This window comes from Ailuropoda melanoleuca, chromosome 5, assembly GCF_002007445.2.
Source record: "Ailuropoda melanoleuca isolate Jingjing chromosome 5, ASM200744v2, whole genome shotgun sequence".
Classification (NCBI taxonomy): Eukaryota; Metazoa; Chordata; class Mammalia; order Carnivora; family Ursidae; genus Ailuropoda; species Ailuropoda melanoleuca.
This window is the reverse complement of record NC_048222.1, coordinates 41950822-41977663: the sequence shown is the minus strand read 5'-3', so window position 1 is coordinate 41977663 and position 26842 is coordinate 41950822. Positions and strand designations below refer to the sequence as shown.

General features: G+C 36.4%; 1 protein-coding gene across 9 annotated transcripts in view; it reads right to left on the bottom strand.

Annotated features, from left to right (window-relative positions):
* The window catches only part of DENND4A (DENN domain containing 4A), a 138969-nt gene that overhangs the window by 17457 nt on the left and 94670 nt on the right, over positions 1 to 26842 (bottom strand). For 7 of the 9 annotated variants that reach the window (XM_034660799.1, XM_034660798.1, XM_019794150.2 and 4 more), the window contains 10 exons: positions 22205 to 22338; positions 19694 to 19829; positions 19120 to 19326; positions 18900 to 19028; positions 18496 to 18637; positions 17962 to 18093; positions 15316 to 15432; positions 14310 to 14441; positions 8092 to 9191; positions 3100 to 3289 (listed from right to left, as the gene is read on the bottom strand). In XM_034660799.1, the coding sequence (XP_034516690.1) occupies positions 3100 to 3289; positions 8092 to 9191; positions 14310 to 14441; positions 15316 to 15432; positions 17962 to 18093; positions 18496 to 18637; positions 18900 to 19028; positions 19120 to 19326; positions 19694 to 19829; positions 22205 to 22338 (2419 nt within the window). The remainder of the gene's footprint in view (positions 1 to 3099; positions 3290 to 8091; positions 9192 to 14309; positions 14442 to 15315; positions 15433 to 17961; positions 18094 to 18495; positions 18638 to 18899; positions 19029 to 19119; positions 19327 to 19693; positions 19830 to 22204; positions 22339 to 26842) is intronic. The other 2 variants (XM_019794151.2, XM_019794153.2) reach the window with 2 other exon arrangements.

Sequence of the window (26842 nt, the reverse complement as noted above, 5' to 3'; positions counted from 1 at the left end):
AAGTCCTTGAGGTGGGCAGAGTGACCTTCCTCTAAGGACTCAACTGCCTGGATGGTTACACTTTGCTAAGGGCAAAAGGCAATCTTAGTCCGGCCCCCAGCATCCTGTAAGTCTACTTTAACAGACAAAAATTCCTTTGGAAGCTTCCTTTATCTCTACCCGCTCCCCCCCAGATACCTGTTGGCAAATGTCCCCCAAGCGTATGAGCCACCCATATACATCTAAAGGGTCTCACTGAGTAAGGGACAGGCGGGGCTAAGTAGGGAGAGATAGGTAGGGGGCTACGTGATCAGGCTCACAGAAACCCCAGAAATGCTGAGGCATAAGGAAACCAGAGATAAGGGAACAAACCAGACCACCCTCCCCTGGGCATCAGAGGTGGGGTCTTTAATGGCAGTCACATTGTGACCAACAAAGAATAACCAGACCACAAAGAAGTAGTAAGCCATTAAAGATGTTATCACCAGCCCTTACTCAAACCAACACATCACAAGAATAAGGCCACAAGCTCCCTGGCCGGTTCTAAATAAAAGACTGTCAGTGGAGGCCCATGCTGGCAACTCCAGTGGGACCCCTCTCACACCTGAGAGCCTTTTTTGTATCCTCACTTAATAAAACTTTATTGCTTTACTCACTCTCCTTTATCCACAAGATTCATGCTTCAACTCCTTGAGACAAGAACCTCACTCTCCAGCTTCACAATCACAGGGATGCTATCAGCATAATCCAGACTAATGGCCTGCCTGCTTCAGTAAATAAACGATGATGGGAAAAGAAGAGAGTCTAGAGCTACCTCCCCTGGTCCTAGGCCGGCTTCACAGAGGGGTTGAGAGGGACAGAGAGGGCTGAAGCCTCCATCAACCTGTAAGCTGCTTACAGCTGGTGGTAACTGCAGTACTCTCCCTGATGGTTCCCCACAACCCTCTGTAATCCCTCTCTGCTAAAGCTAGTTCAGAACTGCTTTCTCGTACCTTCTATCAGGCTTGACTAATGAAATCATTTATGTGGGTAGCCTCCCTTTTACATCCAATTAAGCCAGAGCACCAACTATTCATTTTAATAAACAGGAATCAGGTTGTGAGGTTTATTTCTTAGCACAACAAACTGTTCTTGTATGTTAAAAAAAGGGGGCTAATCACCCGACTTCTTCATGAATGGATGACAAGGGGGGGACAAAGAGAGGGAACAAAGAGGAAGTTAACAGACATATCAGCCAAATGCAACAAGGGGACCTTGTCTGGATCCCAATTTGAACAAACCACCTATAAAAGGAGTTTTATGAGATAACTGTGAAAATCTAAACTAAATAAATATTTGATATAAAATATTATATCAAAACATTAAAAAATATAATAGCATTACAATTATGTTTTCAAAAAATGAATGCTTCAAAAAGATACACACTGTCCATGTTCCAAACAGACCATGCTAATACACAGTGTTAGCAGAGATGTTTATCTGTGAAGGGGCAGTGACCACACGTGCACTGAGAGGAGGTTCTGGTTATTGTTAACGTTCTGTTTTTTGATCTAAGTGCTGGTTACTCGGGTGTCCTCAATTTCTGAAATGTATTTACATACATAAAAGTGTACACATTACATGAGTAACATTAATAAAATTAAAAATAAGTTTATCAAATAATTTAAAAAACGTTTAAAAAATTTTTTTGGAAAAAAAACCAAAAAACAAAAAAACCACTGGCCCAAAATGGCATCACTTAGGCTGAGTTCCCAACAGGGGCTTAACACCTAATCTAACTGCAGTTTCAACCTTCCTCAGAGTGTAGTCTTAACCAGTCAGGAATTTTCTGACCCGTGCCTGGGAGCCCGCCACATGGGCCCTCTCCATCTCGCAAAGGAAGATGAAGGAATCTGCATGATAAGCCCCCCTGCCCTTCCCCCTAAGGGAAAGTGATTTTGCCTGGAATATCTTTCTCTTTTGCTAATAACTTTCTTGCCTCACCCTTCTTCTATAAAAACGCTCCATTTTGTACAGTTCCTTGGAGCTCCCCTCTACTTGCTAGATGGGACGCTGCCTAATTCATGAATTGTTTAGTAACGCCAGTGAGATCTTCAAATTTACTTGGTTGAATTCCATTTTTTTAACATATAAAACATTAAAGTCCTTATATTTTAGAGCTACATATGGAAGTATTAATGAATAAAATTATATGCTGTCTGGGAGTTACTTTGAAATAATCAAGTAGGCAAGGAAAAAATGGTGGGACTATAGGAGGGGGAAAATAAAACAAGATTGGCTATTTGTTGATATCTGTTGTAATTGGGTAAAGGGTAAATGGGGGTTCATTGTGCCATTCTTTCTACTTCTGTGTACATTTGAAAGTCCCTACAATAAAAGCTTTTTAAAGTATCAAAGGTGCACGTCAAAAAATATTATAATACATCTATTCCTCACACCATATCCTAGGATAAATTTCAAATGGATTAAATATCTAAATCGGGGGTCAAATCTACTTGTGTATGGCCACAAGCTAAGAATGGTTTTTACATTTTAAAGTGTTAGAAAAAGAAAACGATAAAAAAGAACACGTGACAGAGAGGTGTGTGGCCCACAAAACCTAAAATATTTAAGATACGGTCCTTTACAGAGAAAGTTTGTTGATCTCAGAAAATGTTAAAAATAAAACCAACAAAGTGTCAGAAGAAAACACTGGTGAACCTAGGGAAGGGGACATCTTTCCCCATACCTCCAAATCCAGAAGGAGTAGGGAAGCACTGATAAATTCGATGACATAAAATTAAAAACTTCTGTGTAGCAAAAAAATAAAAAAGGAGTGGGAAAGGACGTTACTTTCTGAGTTGAGAAGACAAGTTAGTAGTAATAACACTCACTCACATATCCCTTTATTTTTAAAGAAATAACAATAGAAGGATAAACCAAAATGAATGAAAATGGTTACCGCTAGGCATAGGGAGAAAACAAGATGAGGGGGTGGGGATGCAAGGTAGACCTCTCTAAAAGTGCCTTGGTTCTTATTGTTTTGACTTTGGAGCCATGCAAATCTTTTACAAAATTAAAACAAAGGAAAAAAAAGTAAAGGTACCACATATAAGTGCAGTATGACCAAACTGGACAAACCTTCTAAGGAGGCAGAACTTTCCAGGCTTGTTCTGCTGAAATCAATTCCCTTAGTCCCTGAAGTGGCACTGCTCTCTTGGGAGGAAGTGGCTCCTTCCAACTCATGGCAAACATCTTCATCTGTTAAAGAGGTAGATTCAGAATCCTGGGCTCCCACTGAAGAAAGACTGGTACGATCAGAACTTTGATCCTAAGGACATAATTATAAGCTTAATTTCCTTCATATTTAAATTTAATTATTTAAAATGTCACTCCTAAGGCAAAGGAAATGCCTAATCACTCAGATGATCAGTTAATCAACATTATTACATCTATAGAAAGAAAACAACCAGCTTTACAAGGGCTATTAATTTGGACAAACACGGGGAGGAAATCATTTAGACAGCATTTTTAAAAGTTAGATCAAAGTAGGGACACCTGTTGGTAAGATAGCCTTGCTGATTCTGAAGCTTCACTTACTGTTCATTTTCCTCCCTGTGAATCCCAGCCCAGGATGATACTATTAGAATTGCATTTTATTCTTTTAAAATTTCATGTATGTTTACATTTTATTATTTTCCATAATAACGTAGGTTTCCAAGAAATGTATTTCCAATTTTCATTTTTGAGAACACCAAAGTGTAAGTTAAATGTTTTTCTGGTTATACCAACAATACATTAAGAAAATCTGGTCAATAGGAATTTTTGTATAAAGCAAAAAAAATTTAAGTATCTATAATTCTACTGCCCGGATAATATAACTTATTTTTTTCTAGTCACGTTTTTGTGTGTGTGTGTGTGTGTGTGTGTGTGTGTGTGTGTGTAGTTGTTATTTTTAGGATTATTTGAATATTTGTATAGGCTTTTCGGCTATACCTCATTGTATTTTTAAAAGTGGGTGCTCTAGGAATCATACACACCCAGTCATTTACAGTCTACTTAAGTTAGTATTGTACCACTTGGTATATAATAAAATAACTATAATGAATGCCAGCAGAGTGAATCCCTTTATCACTGTAAAACAGGTACATATATTGACTATTCCATAAGAGAATGTCATAATTTTTGTTTTGGGCAATTACTTAAGAGGTAATAAAGTAGTCTTTTATATTAACTATTTGCCATGTATTCTGTTCTTCCTTCATTCTTACAGGTCCGGTTTTCTTTGTGGTATTATTTTTCTTCAGCCTGAAGAACTTACTTTGGCATATCTCATATAACAGGTCTGCTGGCCAGGAATTCTCTTCTTTTATCTGAAAATGTTTTTATTTCACCTTTCCCCCTGAAGAATATTTTCACTGGATATAGAATTCTGGGTTGACAGGTCTTTTAACAATTGCAAGGTGTCATCCTAATGTATTCTTTCCTCCATGGATTGTAGTAAAATATACATGGTTATTCAAATCCTTATTTCTCTGTAGGTAATGTGTCATTTTTCTCTAACAGTTCTCAAGATTTTTTAATTTTTTCCTCCTGGCAGCCATTTTATTAGCAGATGGATGTCTTTGCTTTTTAGCAGTGGTTTTTAGTGTAGAAGTGGTTTTCCCTGAGTTTATCCTGTCTATAGTTTACCGAGCCTCTTATATCTGTAAATCTAAATCCTTCACCAAATTTGGGAAGTTATTTCTTATTTAGTTCTCCATTCTTTATTTCTTCAGGTATCTTTTCTACCACAATTTTTATCTCTAATACTTCTGGAATTCCAATTATATGTTATTCCTTTTGATACTGTCCCATAAGTCTCTGAAGCTCTGTTTATTTTTTTAAAAATCTTTTCTTTCTCTGTTCTTCTAGTTGGGCAATTTCTATTATTCAGTCTTCAAGTTCACAGATTCTTTCCTCTATCTTCTCCATTCTGCTACTGAACCATCCAATGACTTTACTTCAGAGTGTATTTTTTACTTATAAAATGTGTTTTTAAAAATAGTTTCTATTTCTTGCTGACAATTCCTTCCTTTTCATTTATTTCAAATGTGTTTTTCTTTAACTTCAGGGAATCTAGTTATAATAGCTGCTTCAGAGTTTCTGTCAGAATAATTTCAACATCTGCGTCATCTCAGGGTTGTCTTTCCCTTGGGAGCTGGGTCACATTTTCCTGGTTGTTTATCAAGTAATTCTGGATTTTATTTTCGCAGTGTGAATGTTATGTTGTGTGGTATGGATACTATTATAATCTCTTGGAGAACACTGATGATTTTGTTACAGCAGGCTTTGTTACTGACAAAGTTATGTTCAGACTGTAATTTGTGTTTCAATTTTTGTAGGCAGTGACTTAATTCTTAGTTTAGTCCTGTAAGACTCGTCTCTCGGGGCACCTGGGTGGCTCAGTCGTTAAGTGCCTGCCTTTGGCTCAGGTCATGATCCCAGAGTTCTGGGGTCGGCCCGCATTGGGCTCCCTGCTCAGTGGGAAGCCTGCTTCTACCTCTCCCACTCCCCCTGCTTGTTTTCCCTCTCTCGCTGCCTCTCTGTCAAATAAATAAAATCTTAAAAAAAAAAAAAAAAAGAGAGAGAGACTCGTCTCTGCTGGTTCACATTTATCCCATGTAAACGTGTAGCTCAAGAGCTAGGCTGACACTCGTATGGACCATTCACAGAATCTGGGAATCCCCTTCTCTTAGATTCCCCTCAAACTCTCCAGCCCACAGATGTCCTTCTCTGGCTCCTCTGTCCAGGAACTAGGGGGTTTCTCTTGAAGTTTCAGCTGCCAGGGCTGCCACACCACACTGCTCTTGTGGCAAAGATACATGAGAAAAGAAAATGGGGAATTCACCTCTGTCTGGGTCCCTCCCCACAATCTGCCTGCTTCTGCAGAATCCTTAGATAGTTGTTTTTTAATGTTTTATCCAGGGTTTTTAATCAGTGGGAGGGATGGGCTGTAGCAGCTTTATGATTCCACAGTGGAGTTAGGACTCTCACCCTCATTTTTATTTTTATTTATTTTTAAGATTTATTTATTTATTTTAGAGAGCGAGTGAGCAAGCGCACACACACACACACACACACACACACCCTGTGTGAGTGGGGGAAAGGTCAGAGGGAAAGAGTCGGAGCCTGACCCCACAACCCTAAGATCACAACCTGAGCTGAAACCAAGAGTCTTATGAAGCTCAACTAATTGAACCACCCAGGCACACCCTCACCCTCCTTTTTAAAGATGATATTTGCTGGGTGTAGGAAAATAGGGTGGCAGCTATTGTGTTTCGGTGCTCAAAAGGTATCTTTCCATGGTCTCCTGACATCAAAATTTCTGTTCAGAAAGACAAGTAGCAGTTTCTTATTGTCGTTCCATTTGAAGGTAAGATAGATCTTTTCTCTGGCTCCTTTCAAGATTTCGTCTTTGTATTCCATTCCCATCTATTTTAAAATTAGATGCATAAGTATAGTTTTCTTTGCATTTATTCTGCTTGACATTTGTAGATCTCCTAAATATGTGAATTGCCATCTTTAATCACTTCAGTAAAATTTTCAGCAATTCACTATTTAAATGTTCTATCTCATTGTGTCTTCTTCTGGAACTCAATTACATCAATGTTAGACATTTTCACTAAATCCCACATTCCTTTTTTTATTTTTCATTTGATTTCCAATGTTTCAGAGTGGATATTTTCTACTGAGTTTCCACCTAGTCTACAAACTTTTTGTCTGTGTTTTGTCTGCTGTTAAATCCAACTACTCCATTCTTAATTTCATATCTTTTTTGGTTCTAGAATTTATACTTGATTCCTTTTAATAGGTAATTATATGGTAAAATTTTCTACCCTTGCAGCTTTCCCTTGATTTTTTTGAACATATTAAAATTATTTCGAAGGCACTTACTAATTTAAATACTAGGATCACCTGAATTTTTCTTTTGTTTTTTAGTTATGGCCCTGTCTCTTGGTATAACTATTTTTAATTAAATAATATAAAAATTATACATAAAAATTATAAGGACTCCCGATGATATTCTGTTCCTCCAGAAAAGGGCACAGTCTTTTGTGGGTTAGATAAAGTCTGATTATCTTCATCTAATCACAGGCTGAGCTGAGTCAAGCCTAAGTTGTAGTTTTGGTCAGGTGCAGTCCAACTCTGGTTTGCCAACACTCCTAAGGCACAGCTCTGCAGGACTTCCAAAAAGGGCTCGGTGTGCTTACCAAAGCTCCCCTGGCTTCTACCCCCACCCCCCACCCCTGGAATTTATGAACTCTTTGTGACTCTATTCCCAACACCATGAAACTGCTGAAAACTCTCATTTGTCAGAGACTTTTTGCTTACCTTTTTAGCTTCCTGTCTCATGCAGGATCCGTATTTGGAAAATGTCCTGAAGAAAAAACTGGTGCATCTGAGGACCCTCAAGTCTCCAATTTTGTCTCTCCAGCTCCACAAGATCCCCAAAGCTCTGTGTCCCCCTCACCTCGCCTCAGTCCTCTAAGGCAAAACCTGAATTTGCAACCCCTTGCTCTGTGCTGGGAATCAACAAACACCCTCAGGGGAAAAGCAGCCATGGAAATTCCCGCTCATCTCTGCAATTCTCTGCTATACTCTTACGCCTCTGCTTTCTAGTTGCTTTAGCAATTCTCTGATTACTTTAAACAGATACTTTATAATTCATTTAGCTGTCTGCTCTTGGGAGATATGTATATAGGTCTATCACAAGCTACTCCATCCTAACTAGGAGGAAAAGTCCTATGTCAGCCGGTGATTTTTGAAGGCATGCTGGACACTACCTGAAAAAAAAATCTGCATTTTGAAGGAAATAATAAAGCTCTGTAAGCATTTTCATATAACACTGATTTTTCACTCGAGCTACAAATCATTTTCTTTTAAAACTGTACTATAAACATAACCTTAGAGAATTTTCATTCCTTATTATCCAAGTCCAAATTCTGACACTTAAAAACCTTATGCATCCAGAGTCCTTTTTGGTAAAGTTGTGTTTAAGGACCATGGTAAAAAGGGACATTTTTGCAAGAAAAGGACTTTTGGTGGTGGAGGAAGGTAGAAGGGAAAGTAGAAAACGTGAAGAGAACTTACTTTAGATGACGTGGTATACATGGTGAATCTTGAATACCATTTGCTGGCTTTCTCTGCAACTCCTTTCCCAGCAGTGAACATACTGTTTCTTAGAACATCTAATTTAGGTACCAGCAGTGTGTCCAAATTAAATGAAGGTGATGAATGGGTTAATGCATCTTGAGATTCTTCCCTAAATGGGCAAGAAGGTGAGAAGGCTGGAGAAGACCAGAGCCTGTCCCGTGGCCTCTCCTCAGTTTTTGTGTAACTTTTAGATTTGGTAAGTCTCATTGGCCTCGGAGAATGGGGAGGCAGGCTGGATCTTCTGCACGCCTTGACCAACGTTGGGCTTTTCTTACCAGCTGATTTGTCATCACACGCCCGCTGTAAATCAACGCTCGGCGTGCGGCTCGTCAGAGGGCTGCTCAGGTTATTCATGTACATCACAATCTCTTCGGCTAAGTCACGCCTGGCGGATGGTGTTGAAACGCTTTTGCTGTCTTCCTCCTCCTCTTCCTCCTCCTCCTTTTGCTGCTGCTCAGTCTCGGCAACCAAAAGAGAGAGGGGATCAAATCCTGTGGCAACATCAGTTTTTTCAGACGGCTTTGCTGAAAAGCTGCTGCTCATACGCTGAATCCTCTTGGGATTTTGTGAAGCGGCGTATCCCACTCTTGATCCATCTGCCTCACTGTCTAAGTCTTCCAAATCAAAAATAACAGGAGAATCCACTTTATCTGCCAAACAGTTAGAACCATCGAAAGGTGTATCATCATCACTAGATTCCTTTTCGAGACTGTCTCTTTTTGATCTTAAAGGTGGCTTTCCAATATCAAGACTAGTTGGTCTTGTGCTTTTCGAAATAACGTTTGAAAGAATTTTTGCATCGGCTCCTAGTTTTTCAACCATATCTCCAGGGCTTGCTTCCTGGTTGATTCTATTGAGCATAAGTCCCATCAATACTCCTGCACTAAGATTGCGGTTCCTGCTTCCCCAGGAGAGTCGCTGCTGCAAATTAGGTTCGTTGTCACTTTTATGTCTTTTCCTGAAGCACCTACTTTGACCGTCTCCTGTTTCATTTGTACCCTCAAAAGATGATAGTAAGAGCAGCTCAGATGTGCTTTCTGAAAAACAAGAAGAGTGTTTTTAGCCATGAAAAATGTAACGTGCAGATATAAGACGTCTTAAATATTTAAAATACTAGTAATGAAAATGATAATACCGAGACTCGCTAAGTGCCTGCTATTTGACAGACACTATAACTAGGCACTTCGTTCACATTATCTACTGTAGTCATGTCAACATCCTTACGGGGTGAGAAGAAACTGACACTCAGAAAGAAGAATTAGCTAGCCCACAGTTATCCAGTCCTTAAGTGATGGAAGTGGGATTCAAATCCCACTAGCTATAAAGGGTATGCTCTGAGACATAAGCATGTACTGCTTTTTAAACCTTATAAATTAAGATTAATATTTACCTTTCTTGGAGTGGGAGATACAGGCTTTCAGCTAAAGAATAAATAAGTCATGGGAATAAAGGGCATAGCACAGGGAATATGGTCAGTGGTACTGTAATCATGTTGTATGGTGACATATGGTAACTACACCTGCGGTGAGCACAGCGTACGTAGAGAGAAACTGAATCCCTACGCTGTACACTGAAACCAAGGTAACGCTGTGTGTACTCAAAGAAAAGGTTTTAAAAATGCACCTTTCTTATATTTAATAATAATAAATTTATATTAATTTCACTAAATTGATTAAACAATGGTTATACAATTGTGGTTGAACTGGATGACCTTGAGATTCTGGGTCTTCTGCCTATAAAAATGAAAACAAAACCAAAAACACTAAACCAAACCAAATAAAAGGCAGCTATGTTAGCTTTATCCACGTATAAAAATTATTTTAAAAACCTCTAAATATGACTATAGATGGGGCTAAATAATTTTACCTTTATTTTACATATGGTTTGCAAGCTTATACCAGTTAAATATGAATGGCTATTTTCTACTCTGAAACCTTTCACTGCTTTTTGCCAAATTATACTCAGGTACCAATGCTGAAAACAGAACGCTAGATTTCTGATCACTTTAGTTGTCCTTATTATGTGGGAGTCTTCTAAAGCATTAATCTAGGTATGGTATTGTCAACTATTCTTTTTATATGCTTTTCCAACAGAATTAGTGTGCTATCACAGGGCAATTACGAAAAATGTGCCTTTTTCCTGCCATGTGATGCATTTAGGTAACAGGATAGGACATAAAAGGGAATATTGGCGATCGTAAAAGCCTACAAACTAATAATGTAATAAGCATATACCATTAACAAGGAAAATAGCATTGCAGAAAGGTAAAGTCTATCCTTTGTTTCTTTATCACCTTATGGCTAAGGGCATAAAAAACCAAAAGTATACTTTCTTCTAATATTCTGGGAAACCTTCTGCTTGACAGATTAAATATCATCAAAGACTTGGAGGAATTTTATAATCCTAAAACAGTACACTGGGATTGCATTTAAATAGCTGTGCAGGGGGTCCCCTTGCAAAGTCAAACCATGTTAAGGACTGAAGACAAATAAACCTGGCTATCAGACTGGACCAGGGGTTGGCAAACTATGCTTCTTTTTGTACAGACTCAAATGGTTTTTACGTTTATAACCACATACCCACAAAAAAGAACAGGTGACAGAACGGTATGTGGTCTGCAAGGCCTAAAATACTATCTGGCCATTTACAGTTAAGTTAGTCCAATCCTAGGTTTATGTGCATGCTAATTCCACCAGACTACGCCGGATGCTGCATGCCTCTAACACAGAGCCACAAACTACTTAAATTCCAGGCAGTTCTATGACATAATTCTCGCCAGTAGTGATCAAGTGGTAGTTTTTGTAGGCTTCTGGAAAAATTTTGCTTTTCTGAAAAAAGGGGATAGAAGTGGTTGGTGGTCCCCTTCCCCATTTTTTTCTGCCTCACACAGACAGGTGATACATGAAGTTGCCAGTGGTCCTATTCTAAATATGGTTAGGTCAGGAGAACTGGTGGCAAAGCCCTTGAATTAACATCTTGAGCAACAAATTGTTTACCTTTGAATTTTTCTTTTTTTTTTTTTTTTAAGATTTTATTTATTTATTTGACAGAGAGAGAGACAGCCAGCGAGAGAGGGAACACAAGCAGGGGGAGTGGGAGAGGAAGAAGCAGGCTCCAAGCAGAGGAGCCCGATGCGGGGCTCGATCCCAGAATGCTGGGATCACGCCCTGAGCCAAAGGCAGACGCTTAACGACTAAGCCACCCAGGTGCCCCTACCTTTGAATTTCTTATTTGAGAAAAAAACTCTTGACATGTGTAAGAGACTGTTAATCATATTTTCTGAGTCTTACAACTGAAAGAATTCCCAGCTGAAATACTAGCCCCTTTTCAGACTTAGAATGTTCTATAATCCCTTCCTACCACATAGCCTTTCACAGATTGCTTCCCTCTGCCTGGAATGCTCTCTCTCAATTCCTCCTTTGCAACCCCTGTTCTTATTTGTTTTGACTCAGACTTTACATCTAAGTTCATATTTGCCAAGGAAGTCTTCCCTGACCAATGTCCCCCCAAACCCAGGACAGATCTATTTATTATATGCTCTTGTAGAAACTTACAGCCCTTCTTCACAGTATTTAATCTCAGAGTATTTTTACATTTACTTGATTATTTGATTAATGTTTTCTCATCTCTCCCTCCTGCTTTCTCTATGAAGGTAAGGACTGGACCATGTTTTTGTTTTTTTTGTCGTTGTTCCTTATCATATTCCCAGAAACACCTGACATCTGGTTACATATAGCAGGAGCTCAAGAAATAATTACTGAATGAACACTGTCTGCTGGGAAACAACTGCCACCAATAGACTAATCCAGAATATGACACAGTAGAGTGTATTATAATACGATATATTATAGCTAAATATGGTAGCTAAAGATAAAAAGTTAAACAAAAACCAGAATTAGGCTTAGAAAAACATCTCTGAGTAGGTTTTATTTCAGAGTAAATTTTCTTGTGCTTGTCAGTGATTCAATATACATTTATCAAAATGTTAAATTCTCAACACAATCATGAAGCAACTATAAGGGTAATGATTTTATTTCAATATTCAGTTAAACATGAAAACATCTCTTTGGCTAAACCACTCCAATATCTTTTAGAAGCCATCAGATACAAAGGTAGCTAGCTAGATACATGTATATGTACACACACACAAATATATATGGATATACAGTCATAGAAAATATCTGTATATTGTACTGCAAAACATAAATCTAAAAAAAGCTTTGAATCCTTGCATGTACTAGTATATAAGAAAAAAGTTAGTGAAAAATAAGTATTCCTATAAATCCCACATACAGTCTTGGGCAGTAGTGATAAACCCATAGAATTTAACAGATGGGAATGCTTTCAAGCCCAAAATCTTAAAGATGAACTAATAACTCTAATTCACACCTAGGAAACCTTTATTACAGGCTTTTAAAACCTGACTTGTTAAGCATAAAGAGTAATCAAAGCCCGATCACGAGTCAGATGCTGAGTACTATGACAAAATGTCAGGATCAAAGCATGGTTTACAATCATATTAAAACAGAGAGGTCATAAAAGCAGATCTTCAGAAAAAGGCAAGCACGAGTAGACAGTATGAAAGAACAACATGGCAAAGGCTACCAGAGGCAAGTTATTACGGGTTATAATTAGACAATGACTAGGTTGTGAGGCAATTTCATGATCCCAAGAAAACAAATTTTAAAGTTATAACAATGACCTAAGAAAGAAATGCAGAGTAAGATAGTTACAGATCATTTAACTTCTTTTTTTTGAGAGCTAGAGCAGGGGAGTCTGCACACTTTTTCTGTTGAGAGCCAGACAGTAAATGTTTTAGTCTCTGCAGGCCACGCAGTCTCTGTGGCAACTACTCAGCCCTGCTGATAGACTGAAAAAGCAGCCAGACAGTACGAAAATGAGTAAGTGTCATTGTGCTCCAATAAACCTTTGTTTGTGAACACTGAAGTTTACCTTCCATGTAATTTTTATGTGTCACAAAATACTATTCTTCTTCTAATTTCTTCAATCATTTAAAAATGTAAAAACTGTTCTTCGCTCACAGGCTTGTACAAACACACGCTGCAGGCCCAGTGTGGCCTATGGGCCATAGTTCCCCTATCCCTGAGCTGGAGGCATATCTAACTATGCTGCAGAAGAACAGATACCACTGTAGCAAGGCCATGTATGAACAGAGAGATTACAGCCTTGCCGTTCCATCCTTCGAGATTTGTATAGATTATACGTGATAGAGAATTGAGCTAATACCAACATAAAATATCATATAAGCAGACTAGTAACACTAGAAACTTTGAATGTTATGTCTATTTAACCCCACAAAAAATGATCTGATGAAAAATTTGTGAGACCAAGTATTATTTCAAATCCTAAACTGACTTTTCCATTAACTAGTTGATAACTTATGGGACCTGCCAACAGCCAGATTATGCCTTAGTTTTCTCATTAAAATAGTGCTAACATCCCCTCATGAATATAAGCATTGCTGTATTAGTAAACATAAAATAATATATGAAAAGCACTTAAAAAAAAAGATTTTGTTTATTCATTTTAGAAAGAGCTACAGAGCATAAGCAGAGGGGAGGGGCAGAGGGAGAGGAAGAGAGAATCTCAAGCAGACTCCCCGCTGAGCGTGGAGCCTGATGAGGGCTTGATGCATGACCCTGAGATCATGACCTGGGCCGATACCAAGAGCTGGACGCCTGACTGACTGAGCCTCCCAGGTGCCCCAAAAAGCACTTTGAAAAGAAAAAATACTAGGTATTGTTATCTAAACTATCTTGAGGACTGTCCTTTTACCTCTGAAAAAATAGGAATAATAAAGATTAAAGAACTCTATGCTTCATTTAAAAATTGGGGGTGTAAGTTACCCTCCGATGTACCATCTCACCTGTTCCCATTTTCCCCTTCTAGAAAGTCCCAACAGTCTAAACTCAAGAGATGGTATGTGGCTTGTAGGTTTGTCCTTATACTTTGTTACAACAAAAGCTTGAATGAAGTATATTATAAAATAGAGAATTCAAGTTACTAAAGTTATACAATGAGAGGCTAGACAAATATATAAAAAATAATCCTGGAGAATAAAGACTTACAAAAATTTACTAGACATACAGTTACAAAATATTCTGCACATAAAAGAGGTATACTACTGCACTCACCTGTGCTTTCCCCTGATATTTTATCAGCACCGTTGTTATTTGTACCACTGAGGCGAACTATACTGGAAGAACTTTGATAATTGAGCTTAGGGAGACAATCAGCACTTCCTTTTGCACTCTCGCTCTCCGACACTGTAAAGATTAAAATGAAATTGTTAAGATAAAAGCTATATAGAAGCTATTTAGCTTTTATTTATTTAGCTATTAAGCTATTATAGAAAGCATAAAGAGCAGTAGCTTTTAGTGTAAATATTTCTATCTGATATTAGGTGATAAGAAAATACCAAACACCTCTATATCTATTTGCTGATCACAAGTACATGATTCCACTTATTTGAGGCCTTAAGGTATATATCAAATTACTAAGTACTGGTCACGCGTCAGGTCCACACATACATTTTATATTTCTTCTTTGGTTGTGACACACTGCTTTTGATGGAGGTAGGCGGGGGGGGGGGGCAGGAGTTGCAGACCATTAACAAAAGCATTAAATAAAAATATTGTTAAACCTTAGAAAAGAGTCACTGTTTGAAGAAATATATATATTCCTACTACAAGAAGAGTAGTAATTGATTGGAGAGTGTTGTGCCACTGAGGCTATACACTTCAAACATAAAGTATTGGTGTGTTGGAACATTAGGTGGTGACGAGGGCCTGTAATGGGAGGAAAGAGAAGTTATAATGGGAAAGTGGAATATAAAATTAGTACTTTTATACTTATAGCCACTTGTATTTTCTGTGAATAGAAGTTCACAGGGGTGCCTGGGGGGTGCAGCTGGTTGGGCATCTGACTCTTGGTTTTGGCACAGGTCCTGATCTCAGGGCTGTGAGATGGAGCCCTGTGTCAGGCTCCACGTTCAGTGCAGAGTCTGCTTAAGATTCTCTCTCCCTCTCCCTCTGCCCTACCCTTCCTCCCCACACTCTCTCTTTCTCTAAAATAAATAAATAAATCTTTAAAACAAAAAGGTTCACAAATTTATACAATAGCAATTTAAATAATACCTACGGGAACTAGAATCACTCCCTTTCTTATCTTTTTCTTCTTGTATTTCCTCAGTAGATATATCCCCTCTTCTAACTTCATCCTTAGATAATGAATTATATCCAAGATCAGACTGGCCACCTAGGAAAAAAAGAAAAAAAAAAGAAACAAAACCCCTATGCTGTTTATCATAAACTTCTTTAGTGAGAACAACTGGAACTAGGAGCAACATACTAGTGTCCAGGTTTACTTATGAGAAATTTTCTGGATAACATCCAATTGAAAGCATTATTTTGTTAGCTTTCTTCCCCAATCTCTATTAATGCGAGAAAGGGACGACCTCAAAACAATTTGTTTCTGGCTCCATACTGTAGTCAAAAGTGACTATGTACATTCATACTACTGTCTGGGCTCTTAAAGATACAGACAAACCAGACATTCTTTAAGCCTATGATCTTTAGAGGTGAAAGCAGATTTCCAACTAAGCAATGCAGAAGAAAAATCTGCAGGGAATTCATAACAGAACATTCACACATAGATCACTGGAGCCAAATGTCTAAACGATTCTACCGAAGAAAATGGGTTTAAATTGATTGATAGGTAATTACTTTCTCTGAAAATTCAATTGAATAATTACTGAATTGCACTTGAGTACAAATACATGGGAATGAGAAAAAATTAGTGTTACTGTTAAGAAAGGCAAACACTGCACTGATATAAGAAAACTTCTAATAATTGTTCTGTTCAAGAGGCCCTCTGTAAGTTTCCGCAAATTGTTTTCACTAGATTAACATCAAAACATAAGGTTTTAAATCCTAGTTCTCCATTTTAGGAGACATGACTTTAAGCAACCCACTTAACCTTTTGGTTTGGATTTCAAGTCCCCAGATTTATAACACACAAAGCATGGTTATGATTATATGAGAGAGACTATATATGGAACAGTTTTATAAACCAGTAAAGAACTATGTAAAGAAATTATATTAAGTATCACTAGGTATTTACTTTAATATCTGTTATAATTTTGAGTATGTATTTTTTCTAATCAAACTTTTGGCTCTGTTTCCCCAGAAAATATAAATTTAAAAATATGAAGACAATCTTGATGAAATTAATGCTTTTATTAGATTCTGCACTGCTTTAAAATAGACTTTTAAAAGGCCAGAGTTAAAAACAAAAATAGAGGGGCACCTGGCTGGCTCAGTTGGAAGTGTGCAACTCTTGATCTTGGGGTTGTTTGAGCCCCACATGGGGTGTAGAGATTACTTAAATAAAAATGAGACTAAAAAAATTGATTTTTTCATTTTTAAGAAAGAATGCCTGAGGATGACTACTACAATGGATTAAATTCACATTGTGTGATCAAAAAATAAAATGAGCCAAGGAAGAACAAGTTCATATGAAAATTACATTTCAACACAATTTGTTTACACTTACTACTCTTAAAAGTAGGCAAAAGAGGAGACAGACCAAAATAATGTTACCATTTGCATAGACAGAAGCCTTTGTATTTCATTATTAATGCTTGGATTTTTAAATTTAAAATTTCTGTCTATTAAGAGCTGGCTCTTATACTCTGTTCAAAAGTTAAGGGATGGGGCGCCTGGGTGGCTCATCGTTAAGCGTCTGCCTTTGGCTCAGGGTCTGATTCCAGGGTCCTGGGATCAAGCCCCGCATCGGGCTCCCTGCTCCGCTGGGAGCCTGCTTCTTCCTCTCCCACTTCCCCTGCTTGTGTTCCCTCTCTCGCTGGCTGTCTCTCTCTCGGTCAAATAAATAAATAAATAAATAAAATCTTAAAAAAAAAAAAAGTCAAGGGATGCCTGGGTGGATCAGTCACTTAAGTGTCTGCCTTTGGGGTTGAATCCTGAGTCAGGCTCCCTGCTCAGTGGGGAGTCTGCTTCTCCCTCTCCCTCTGCTCCCCCTCCCCCTACCGCTTAAGCTCTCTCTCTCTCTCAAAAAAAGAAAGTCATGTGTCTTTTTTTAATGTACTAATGAAAAGAACATAATTATTCAACAAATTGTATCAGTTTTAATTCTCAGAGAAAACCTATGTACAAGTCTGATATTTTAATGAAATTAATAGCATCTTCAGTGCTAGAATGCTACAAGTTTTATATGTATTTGCAAGTTTATTATACCTGTTTATTTTAATATAGCTTAAAACTCACAAGAAGTTGCAAAAATAATACCGTACAGAGAGTTCCTGTGTACTGTTCACCCAGCTTCTCTCAATGATACTATCTTACATGAAACATAATACACTGTTAAAACAAGGAAGCTGATGTTGATATGTACTATTAACTCCAATCAGGGCTATAAGTTCCTTTTTAAAAAAAACTCATAATAACATTTTCATAATTACAAACAAGAATTTACCCTAAGAAAGTGACGTGATACACAGATCTGTGTGCTATCCAGAGTTAAATGGGATTACCATGGACTAAATACTTGAGCAAACTCTCTTAAACTTTTATTTCTATTCCAATAAAGAATGAATAAAATAGCATATAGTTATTAGACACAATATCAAACCAAGTGCCTAACATATACAATTAAAAAGTGACAGTTAACCTAAATACATCACTGAGAATGAAAATCTAAAAAAGACAGGCTAGCAAATCTAGTTTTTAAAATGTACTGTAACAAATGTATACATAAGCACACACAAACCTGTACTAGATCTATCATCAGTAGCATACACTCTGATTAAACCCGTATTAAAAGGTGCCTGCTCCACAGTGTGTGTCCCATGACCACTATCCATGCTGCCATGACTAACAGCATCCAGGTCACTGCCATCTGCTTAAGAACACAATTTGACAGCATTTTACTACTCAGGCAGATACCAAAAATACACATTAGTTTCTTGCTCAAGCTAATAATCCACTCATACTGAACACGAATGTGCCACATAATAAGCAAAATACAACTACAATAACTGTAACTATTGTGAATTATTAACAGATACTAAAACAAGATCACCAGAGGGTGATAATTTAAGAGTTAAAGAAAAAAAGTGACTTAAGGTATTTTTTAAATGGGAAAATAATATTAAAATTTGCTTAATGGCAATAAAAGCTAGAAATCATTAAATATTTTGAAACTCTTTAAAAATTTCTAAAAAAATGTAAATCATCACTAGTCAATTACTTTTTTTTTTTTTGCAAAGTAAAACAAATACATCCCTTAAGAGCCTTTAATTACCTGAGAGAGTTGTTTGTGATAAGTGTGCGTGTTTCTTTAAAGCTCTTTTGAACTGTGCTACTCCTAAAACAACGTTTCTTACTTTTGTCCAAAGAAAACAGCCACTACGACTTCTTGAAGGCCAGGTACTTTCCAAAACAGCCTATTCATTCAACAAAATAAAATAATTAGTGAAATAATATGTATCAGTGAATGCATACTGGCTTTACAGTCAAGCTAAAGAATATCTAAATACATCGTATAACAGCAAAATAGAATAAAAAATCTTACTTGATTTACAGAATACATTTTAATACTCCAAAATCAACGCCAAATAAAGCCTGAAATCAATTATTTCTGCCATTAAATTAAGGTTATATAATCACAAAAGGTATACTTGTTCTCCATTAAATCAAAGTAATTACCTTATTATAATACCCATAAGTGATGGCATTGGGGTCAATACCAGCTTTCTGCATTTCAAAAAGCACTCGGACTGCAAGCACCGGCTGATCATACTGCCCACAGAGCTGCATAAGGATGCGGTAGCACACCTGAAACACACAGTTCAAAAGTGTTCCGAAACGAAGTATCTACGGACATAGATCTAGAATAAAATACTGCATTTTTAAAAAGGCTTTTTACCTCATCAGGCGGATCCATCTTTTTTGACTGCATTTTTTTAAGCACATCATATGCTGTTTTCAGTGCCCTGACTTTTGAATGACACACTTTCACATAAGCTGGCAGACAAATAAACCACAGTCCGTAACAGTGGCGCAGGAGACACCTGGACCACATTTGAGGAATGGAAGAATACCTCTTGGCAATTTTATGGGCTGATTTGATTTCCTAGAAAAAAAATGCAAGGATCTCATTAATTGACACATTTAAGGATCCTTATTTAACTGAATGCTGAACAAGTGTAAGTCATAGGCTTTTATAGTATTTCCCTAACAAAATCTGTCTCTAATACATATTCAAGTCTCTGCTTGAATTTGTATTATAAAATATGTGAAATATAGTTCTAAGATAAGAAAACCAGTTAATTTTTTAAAGTCACATTACTATAAATTTTTGGGGGGGATGTTTTGAGAAGCATAATAATCTAGTCATACATATGGGGTAGTAAAATATATTAAGGGAGGATGAGTTGAGTGTCATATTTATTTTTGTTCTAATACTTGAATACATGAAGAATGCAAAATTGTCAAAGCACCTGTTTTGTTCTTCTGAACATAGGAGAAGGGCTACTAGGACTACTTGATTTTGAAGGCAATTTGTTCTTTCGTGTTTGTAGAAATCCTTCAGGTCTCTCAAATAAATTGTTTCTAAGAACTGGAAATCCATTATAGCTGTTTTTGAAAAGAAAAAAAAATCTCAAGCACATACAGATGATCATACTGGTCACAATCTAAAAAAAATTCTGACCAATAACTCCTTAGAGTCTACTTTAATTATCTTTCTCCATCAGACTACGATATATACTCTACAAATATTCGTGCTAATGTTGCCTTCCTTGCTATCATATTTAGAAATGTAATAGCCAAATACAAACTCAAGTATATATTTTAGAGGTAGAAAAGTGAAAGATTTAAATTTTGCTGAACTTGACATCAAAGCCTAAAGTAAATCAAGTGAACTTTGTTAGTTAGTATTCACGTAAATACAAAGCAAACATATCAGGTAACATGACAGCTGGTAAAGAGTCCCCAAATCAATACTCTTTCAGATAGGACAGTTATTAATATCATTGCTTTAGGTTAAGATATTAGGATAGAACCGTCCTCTTCAAAAGATACAAATAACGTATTAGCACACTCGAGGACAAACTCTCATATTATCATGAATTGGCTTATCAGGTTAGCTAAGCAGGTTCTGGGCCTCATTTGTGAGAAAGAAAACTGAAGAGGTTGGAGAAGAAGAAAAGATTAGAATGAGCGGCCCTATGAGGAGGTGGGGCTAATTTGGGTGCTAGAGCAAGGAGTTTTGGGAATGTAAAAGGTAGCTGCAGCTAGGAAAAAGACATGCTGAAAAGAACAGAAGAAGACCCCGAGCATCAAACTGAACCTACTTTATAATCTTCCTAAAGGCATACCAATAGTTTCAACTAACTGAGAAGAAAACCAGCTACAATAAAAGATGGTAAACTATGTCTATTATACATTACTATAGGCAAATTCAGGTGGAGTGAACAAATAAATATTAAGTGTTCAGTAGGAATCAAATAGCAAAGAAGTTTGGAAAACTACATCCCTTAAAAAATTCATTGTATGTACATGGTGTGATAATAAGACCGTTATATGTGTCTTATGGAAACTTACTACCCGATCATTTCACACAGACAATGTGAGAATATGAGTCATCTCTCACTAAAAGGGCCCACTGTGCTCACTGAAGACATTTAAGTTGTGTTTCCAATGACGGGTGTGATTACACCAAAATTATATCGTTAGTCTCAACTTAAAAAGGAACTTAGATCCTTTAAAAAATGGGAATTTTCTAAGTTAAGTAATTTTTTAAATTAGAGGACTAAATCTAAAAGTAAAATTTAAATTTTAAAAAAGTTAAAACCAAAGCATAAAAAGAAAAACAAAACTGTATTAGTGAAATAGGCCCCTAAAAAAGTCTTAAAAGTATAATGTACGAAAGACATCAAAGAAATGAGATCTTGCTTAGAAAGAAAAAGAAGCGAGAAAGAGAGAAATTAGGAGATTTTAAACACCTTTGACAAAAGCCAGAATTTTAAAAAGTGATCTGAGCAACATCACCAATATATGAAAAATAAGGGCAGGAACCAAGTGGCCTATGAATTAACCAACAACACTCACAAACACCTGTTGCACCACTTTTTCATCTGTAAAAGGAAGACTGAAAAATCCTCTTTCAATGAAAATAAACCGTGATCTGATGAATGATACATGTGAAATGGTTTTAAAATCTTTCAACTAAGAAAGTATTACTGGAGAAAGAAATAATTTAAAATCTAAAAGGAAGTGCCATTTTAAGTAAAAATAAATGCAAACTGGAAACTACCTCTAGTAGATAACAAATGTATGTGTATAACATACATCTAGATAGATACACAGATGTATAATAAATCTACTTCTATATACCCTTATTTTACCAAGCTCAGAACTTCTCTCTTTCCCACTAGACTTGAAATCAGGAACAACGTATCATTCAAGTCTATATACCAAACAGCGCAGCATCTGACCAAATTTCCCAAATTAACTGATGAATTGCCAATAGTTCCGAATTTCCATGACTTAAATAAAAACTCACAGAAAAATTAATAGCCTAATAAATTATATCATCAAAATGAAGGCCACAAATATTGACTCTAAATTAGATTTAATCCTGTTGTGAACCAAGGTTACATTAATCAATATGTGTATGGAAAAGGGTATGAAACTGAGGGATTCAGCTTTAGTGAGAAACAAAAATCAAAATCTATAATAAAAGTGCTGCATTTTCATGGGGGGGGGAGGTCCTGAGTTTAACCAACACTTATGAGAACAGATACGTATGTAGATACGGAAAGCTTCCCAAGTCTATATTATGCAAAATTCTAATTCTTTAATGGATGTGGGATAAGCTTGCTTACCACCTAAAAATTAGGAATCTGTAAAGTTTGGATTTTTGAAAATACCACAGTCCTTAGAAAGCTATATCACAGATGATGGATTGCTTCTCTCTTTCAATCTCAAACATTCTGCCTCTTGAATACCTGTACTGTAAAGGGGGTTCTTCACCATTGGGTAGATGGGGGATCTCAGGTGGTGTTACAAAAACAGTATGTTCACTTTTGAAAGATTCATCCAGTTCTATAAGTCGCATTTCACCACTCTTGTCCATATCCACCTGAAAAAGTTTAAAAAAACATACATTAAAAAAATACACTGGCTAGCCAAGAGTTTGTCTATGGAGAATGGTTAAATAAACCATTTACATAACTGGATATTAAAGAACTACTAAGGAAAAAAAAAAAAGAACGAACAAGTTCTCTATGCACCACTAAAAAAGATTTCCAAGATAATTAAGTAAACATAAGAAGGTGTAGAACACTGTATATAGTATATTATCTTTTGAGTAAGAAAGATAAATAAAAACACGCATTCATTTTTTGCTTGTATTCACAAAAGGAAATGGTAAAGAATACTATGAAAAGTAATTTCCCATATGGGGAAGGGGTGATGAATGGAATGGACAAGGATGGGATAGGACCCAGATTTCCCAATGTATAACTTTTTATATTATTTTGCATTTTGAATCATGAAAATGTACTCAAGAAGTAATATTTTTAAAAAATGCACAAATACATGTGTGTGTATGTGTTGAGAATACCAAGTTCTAGGTCTCATTTATACTAAATATATTTCTCTAAGTTCTTCCAGTTTACGTAGAAGCAGATTTGAGTTAACATTCCAGTCACATCAGTATTGAAAGCACTTTAATAGTACAATCTTCCCTAGATACTCTATGGCAAGGTAATATGCACAAAAGTGAAAACAGACTCTAAATTGCCTAAAAGTACCTCATAAACTAAAAAGCACAAAGCTGACATTAATTAAAAAGAAACAAAAAACCCCACCAAGATGCCATACACATGACAACACATAACCCACAGCACTTTATTAGGTTAGAGAGAATATCATATTATCCGTCAGAAATAAATGGGAGAACAAGAATTATTAACAAGTTAACTCTTTAAGATAAGGATTTAAGGCACAATATACCAAAAAAGGATAGAGATAGCTTTAAAAATTTTCTAATTCTTATTTAAAAAAAAAAAGCTGGACATTCAGAGTGTTCTAACATAAATTGTCGGTTATAATTTCACAGTATTACATGCTATAATCTCCAAGATTAGAGAATGTTTTTAATGCTATATCCATATAGTAAACTAGAAAACAATAAAGATGTTTCAGAATAATTAATGACATGAAAAAATGTTCACAAAGTAACGATAAATGAAGAAAACCCATAATATATATATTTTGATACTAATTTTTATTTATTTATTTATTTATTTTTAAAGATTTTATTTATTTATTTGACAGAGCTAGAGACAGCCAGTGAGAGAGGGAACACAAGCAGGGGGAGTGGGAGAGGAAGAAGTAGGCTCATAGCAGAAGAGCCTGATGTGGGGCTCGATCCCAAAACACCGGGATCACGCCCTGAGCCAAAGGCAGATGCTTAACCGCTGTGCCACCCAGGCGCCCCTGATACTAATTTTTTAAAAGGGAGTGAATATGTATGCCATATATACATACATATATACATATACATACATATATTCGTGTTTCTCTCTCACACATGTATACTCTTATCAAAATGTTACCTCTGGGTAATGGTATTACTTCAATTAATTGTCTTCTTCCTTATGTTGGTATTTTCCATTCAAAAAATAATATGTATTAGTTTTATTGGTTTTTTCAAAAATTACAAAAGTAATAAATGCTCAGAGTAAAAATTCAAGCAAAGTAGAATATATTACTTTTATAATAAGCACTTATTTCAATTCTGTGGCAGGATAGTTAAAAATCAGTATAAAAAAAGGTACCTTTCTTTCTAGCCTGTCAAAAAAGAACTTCTATATGGTGAAATTAGCAAGGATACTGTAAACTGGATAATCACATATTGTACTGGTACTCAAAATTGCTAAAGTCTTCTTTAGAAAACAAGATATGTTTAAATACATCCGCCTTATTCTTATTCTAAGAAAATAACCTAACATGAAAAAAACCTATCAGCATGTAAGATTTTTTTAAAAATTTTTTATTATGTTAATCACCAGAAAGATGGCTTTTTTTGGCAGGATTGCAATAGCAATACACTGGAAGTCACCTATATTTCAAAAAACAGGTAAATGAATAAAGTATGATAATGGATAAAATATACAATCATTAAAAATTAAAACAGTAAAGATCACACAGACTTCTGGGTGAACAAGACCAATTAAACACAACAATTTACCTTCAATCACTCTTGAAATCTCACCAAACTGAGAAGTAAGGGGAGTGAAAAAAAAAACCCCAGCAAAGACAAAATGAGCTGGAGAGAGGACAAAAGCACAGCTGGAGTTCAAAACATTTTAGAAACTGCAAAATAGACTGAGGAGACCTGTGAAAGCTGAAAGCCACAGATCTGGCACTGGGGAGGGCATAAAGGAGAAAAAGCCAAAAATCTAGCCATTTTGCTCTGTGGAGTCCCAGAAAAGTCAGGAATGAAAAATGCTCGATGACCTTGAAGATGGGAGTGCACATGGACTGAAGCAGGAGAATTAGTTAAAAGCCTACATTAAAGGACTCCCAGATCCCTGACCCAACCCAGTAAGTTAGGCCACTACCTCTCCCCAACATGGCCATAGACTAGGTTGGGTCTTTCTGCGTGAACCAGAGGGACTCTAGACTCGAGGACACCAGGCAGAAGTGTGAGAGATGACGGAGGTTCATAAAAACAGGTGAAGTGAGTAAAAGCCTACATGTTACAACAAGGGAAAACCTCAGTTACCTTCCCCACTCTGCTGTGAGAACACTGGCAATGAGGCTACACTCCTCAGTTTGCTAAACACTAGAGATAACCTCTTGGGGAAACTAAGCAGCTTAAAGAAAAGAATTACAGACACTGATTGAACAGGGACTCTAATGAAATAGCTGAGTTCCTTTTATGATCATCAGTCTCATACCTAAGGAAGCTCCAAGCCTCACCTTCCCATTAAAGCTCCAATGAGGTCTTTGTGCCTCATTCTTGAAATACCAACCAAAGATCACACAAGGAAAACTAACAACTTGAAGAAGAATGAAACAAACAAATATTAAAAGCAACATTTGAGTAAGAAGAAGCAGAGCCAATGCAGGGGGAAAAAACTGCTCAAAATAACTAAAATGAATAAGCCTACATCCATGATAAGAAGATGCTATAAAAAAAGAGACTTAGAGAAATTATAAATGTGACAGAAGTAAAAATTACACTATAAAATTTGGAAAATAAACTTGAAGAAATCTCCCAGGAAGTGGAGATGAAAAACAGAGAGACAGAAAATGGAATGAAACGAGTTAAGAGGATCAGGATAGGAAGGCCAATATCCAAATAATATATACTTCAGAACAGGAGTACCAAAGAAAATGGAGTAAAGAAAGAAATGGGATGCAGGAAAATTGCCCAGAATCTGAAGAAAATGAGTCCACAGAGTAAAAGGGCCTGCACGTACTCAACTCAATGAAGAAAATAAGGCCTCCACCAGGCATATCCTTATGAAACCCCAGAACATTAAACATCTTAAATGCTTTCAGAGAGAAAAAGAGATCAGGCACAAAAGGTCAGAAATCAACTTAGCATTAGACCAGATGTTATTCTCAACAATAACATTCGAAGCTAGAAGATTTTAAAATTTTACATCCAATCAAATTATCAATCAAGTATTAGGAGAGAATAAAAGACATTTATAGACAGGTAGGGCATCAAAAAATGTTTATCTCCCACATACTCTCTCTCACGAAGCTACCAGAAGATGTGCTCCATCATAAAAAGGAAAAACACTAAGAAAAGAGTTACTGAAGCCAGAAAGCAGGGGGTCCAACTCTGGAGAGATGTCAGTGTAAGTCCTAGGATGATGGTGAAAGAAAAAACCAGAATGACAGACTAGAAAGCAATCACTTCAAATTGGCACACATGGAAATTTCCAGCAACAATTAAAAAAAAATCAAATGGACAGATTACCTGGTAAGTTGGAAAAACTGAGATTTCAGATTTTTCACTTTTGTAGAAGAGTTTTAGAGATGAATTAATAGTAGGCACAAAAACAAGAAATACAGTAATTATTAAATCGGAGAATACAAAATCCATGCATGAAAGGAAATCTAATTACAATATATATGTGGCCTAGCTGGGATTATATACAAAGCGATAATAATATTAACACTGAACAACCATTTGAGCAAAATTCATTATAATGACATTGGGAGAATTCAGGTGGTGTGGTAGGTATGACATTAATGGATACATAAAACAATCAGCAGCAATAAAAACATGTTATTTGGAAATCTTAAGGTAAATAGCTGAAGAAATGGATGAAAGAGAAAAGTGGTTGCCTTTGGGGAGTAGAAACTAGGGGCAGGATGGAATGGGACCAAAGTCTTGGAAAATTATTTGACTTTTTAAATTGTTATGTTTTACTGTGGTAAAAAATGAAAATTTCGTTTTATGAGATTTGGCAGTGATATTAAAAATGCCTATAAGATCTGGTTGTATAAAAAATTGGGAAACTATATTACAATTATGTAAAAAACACTGAAAGTAAATGTCAAATGGAAATTAGGGCACTAGGCTTTACAGAGTTTTTTCTCTTTCTTTTCCCCACACT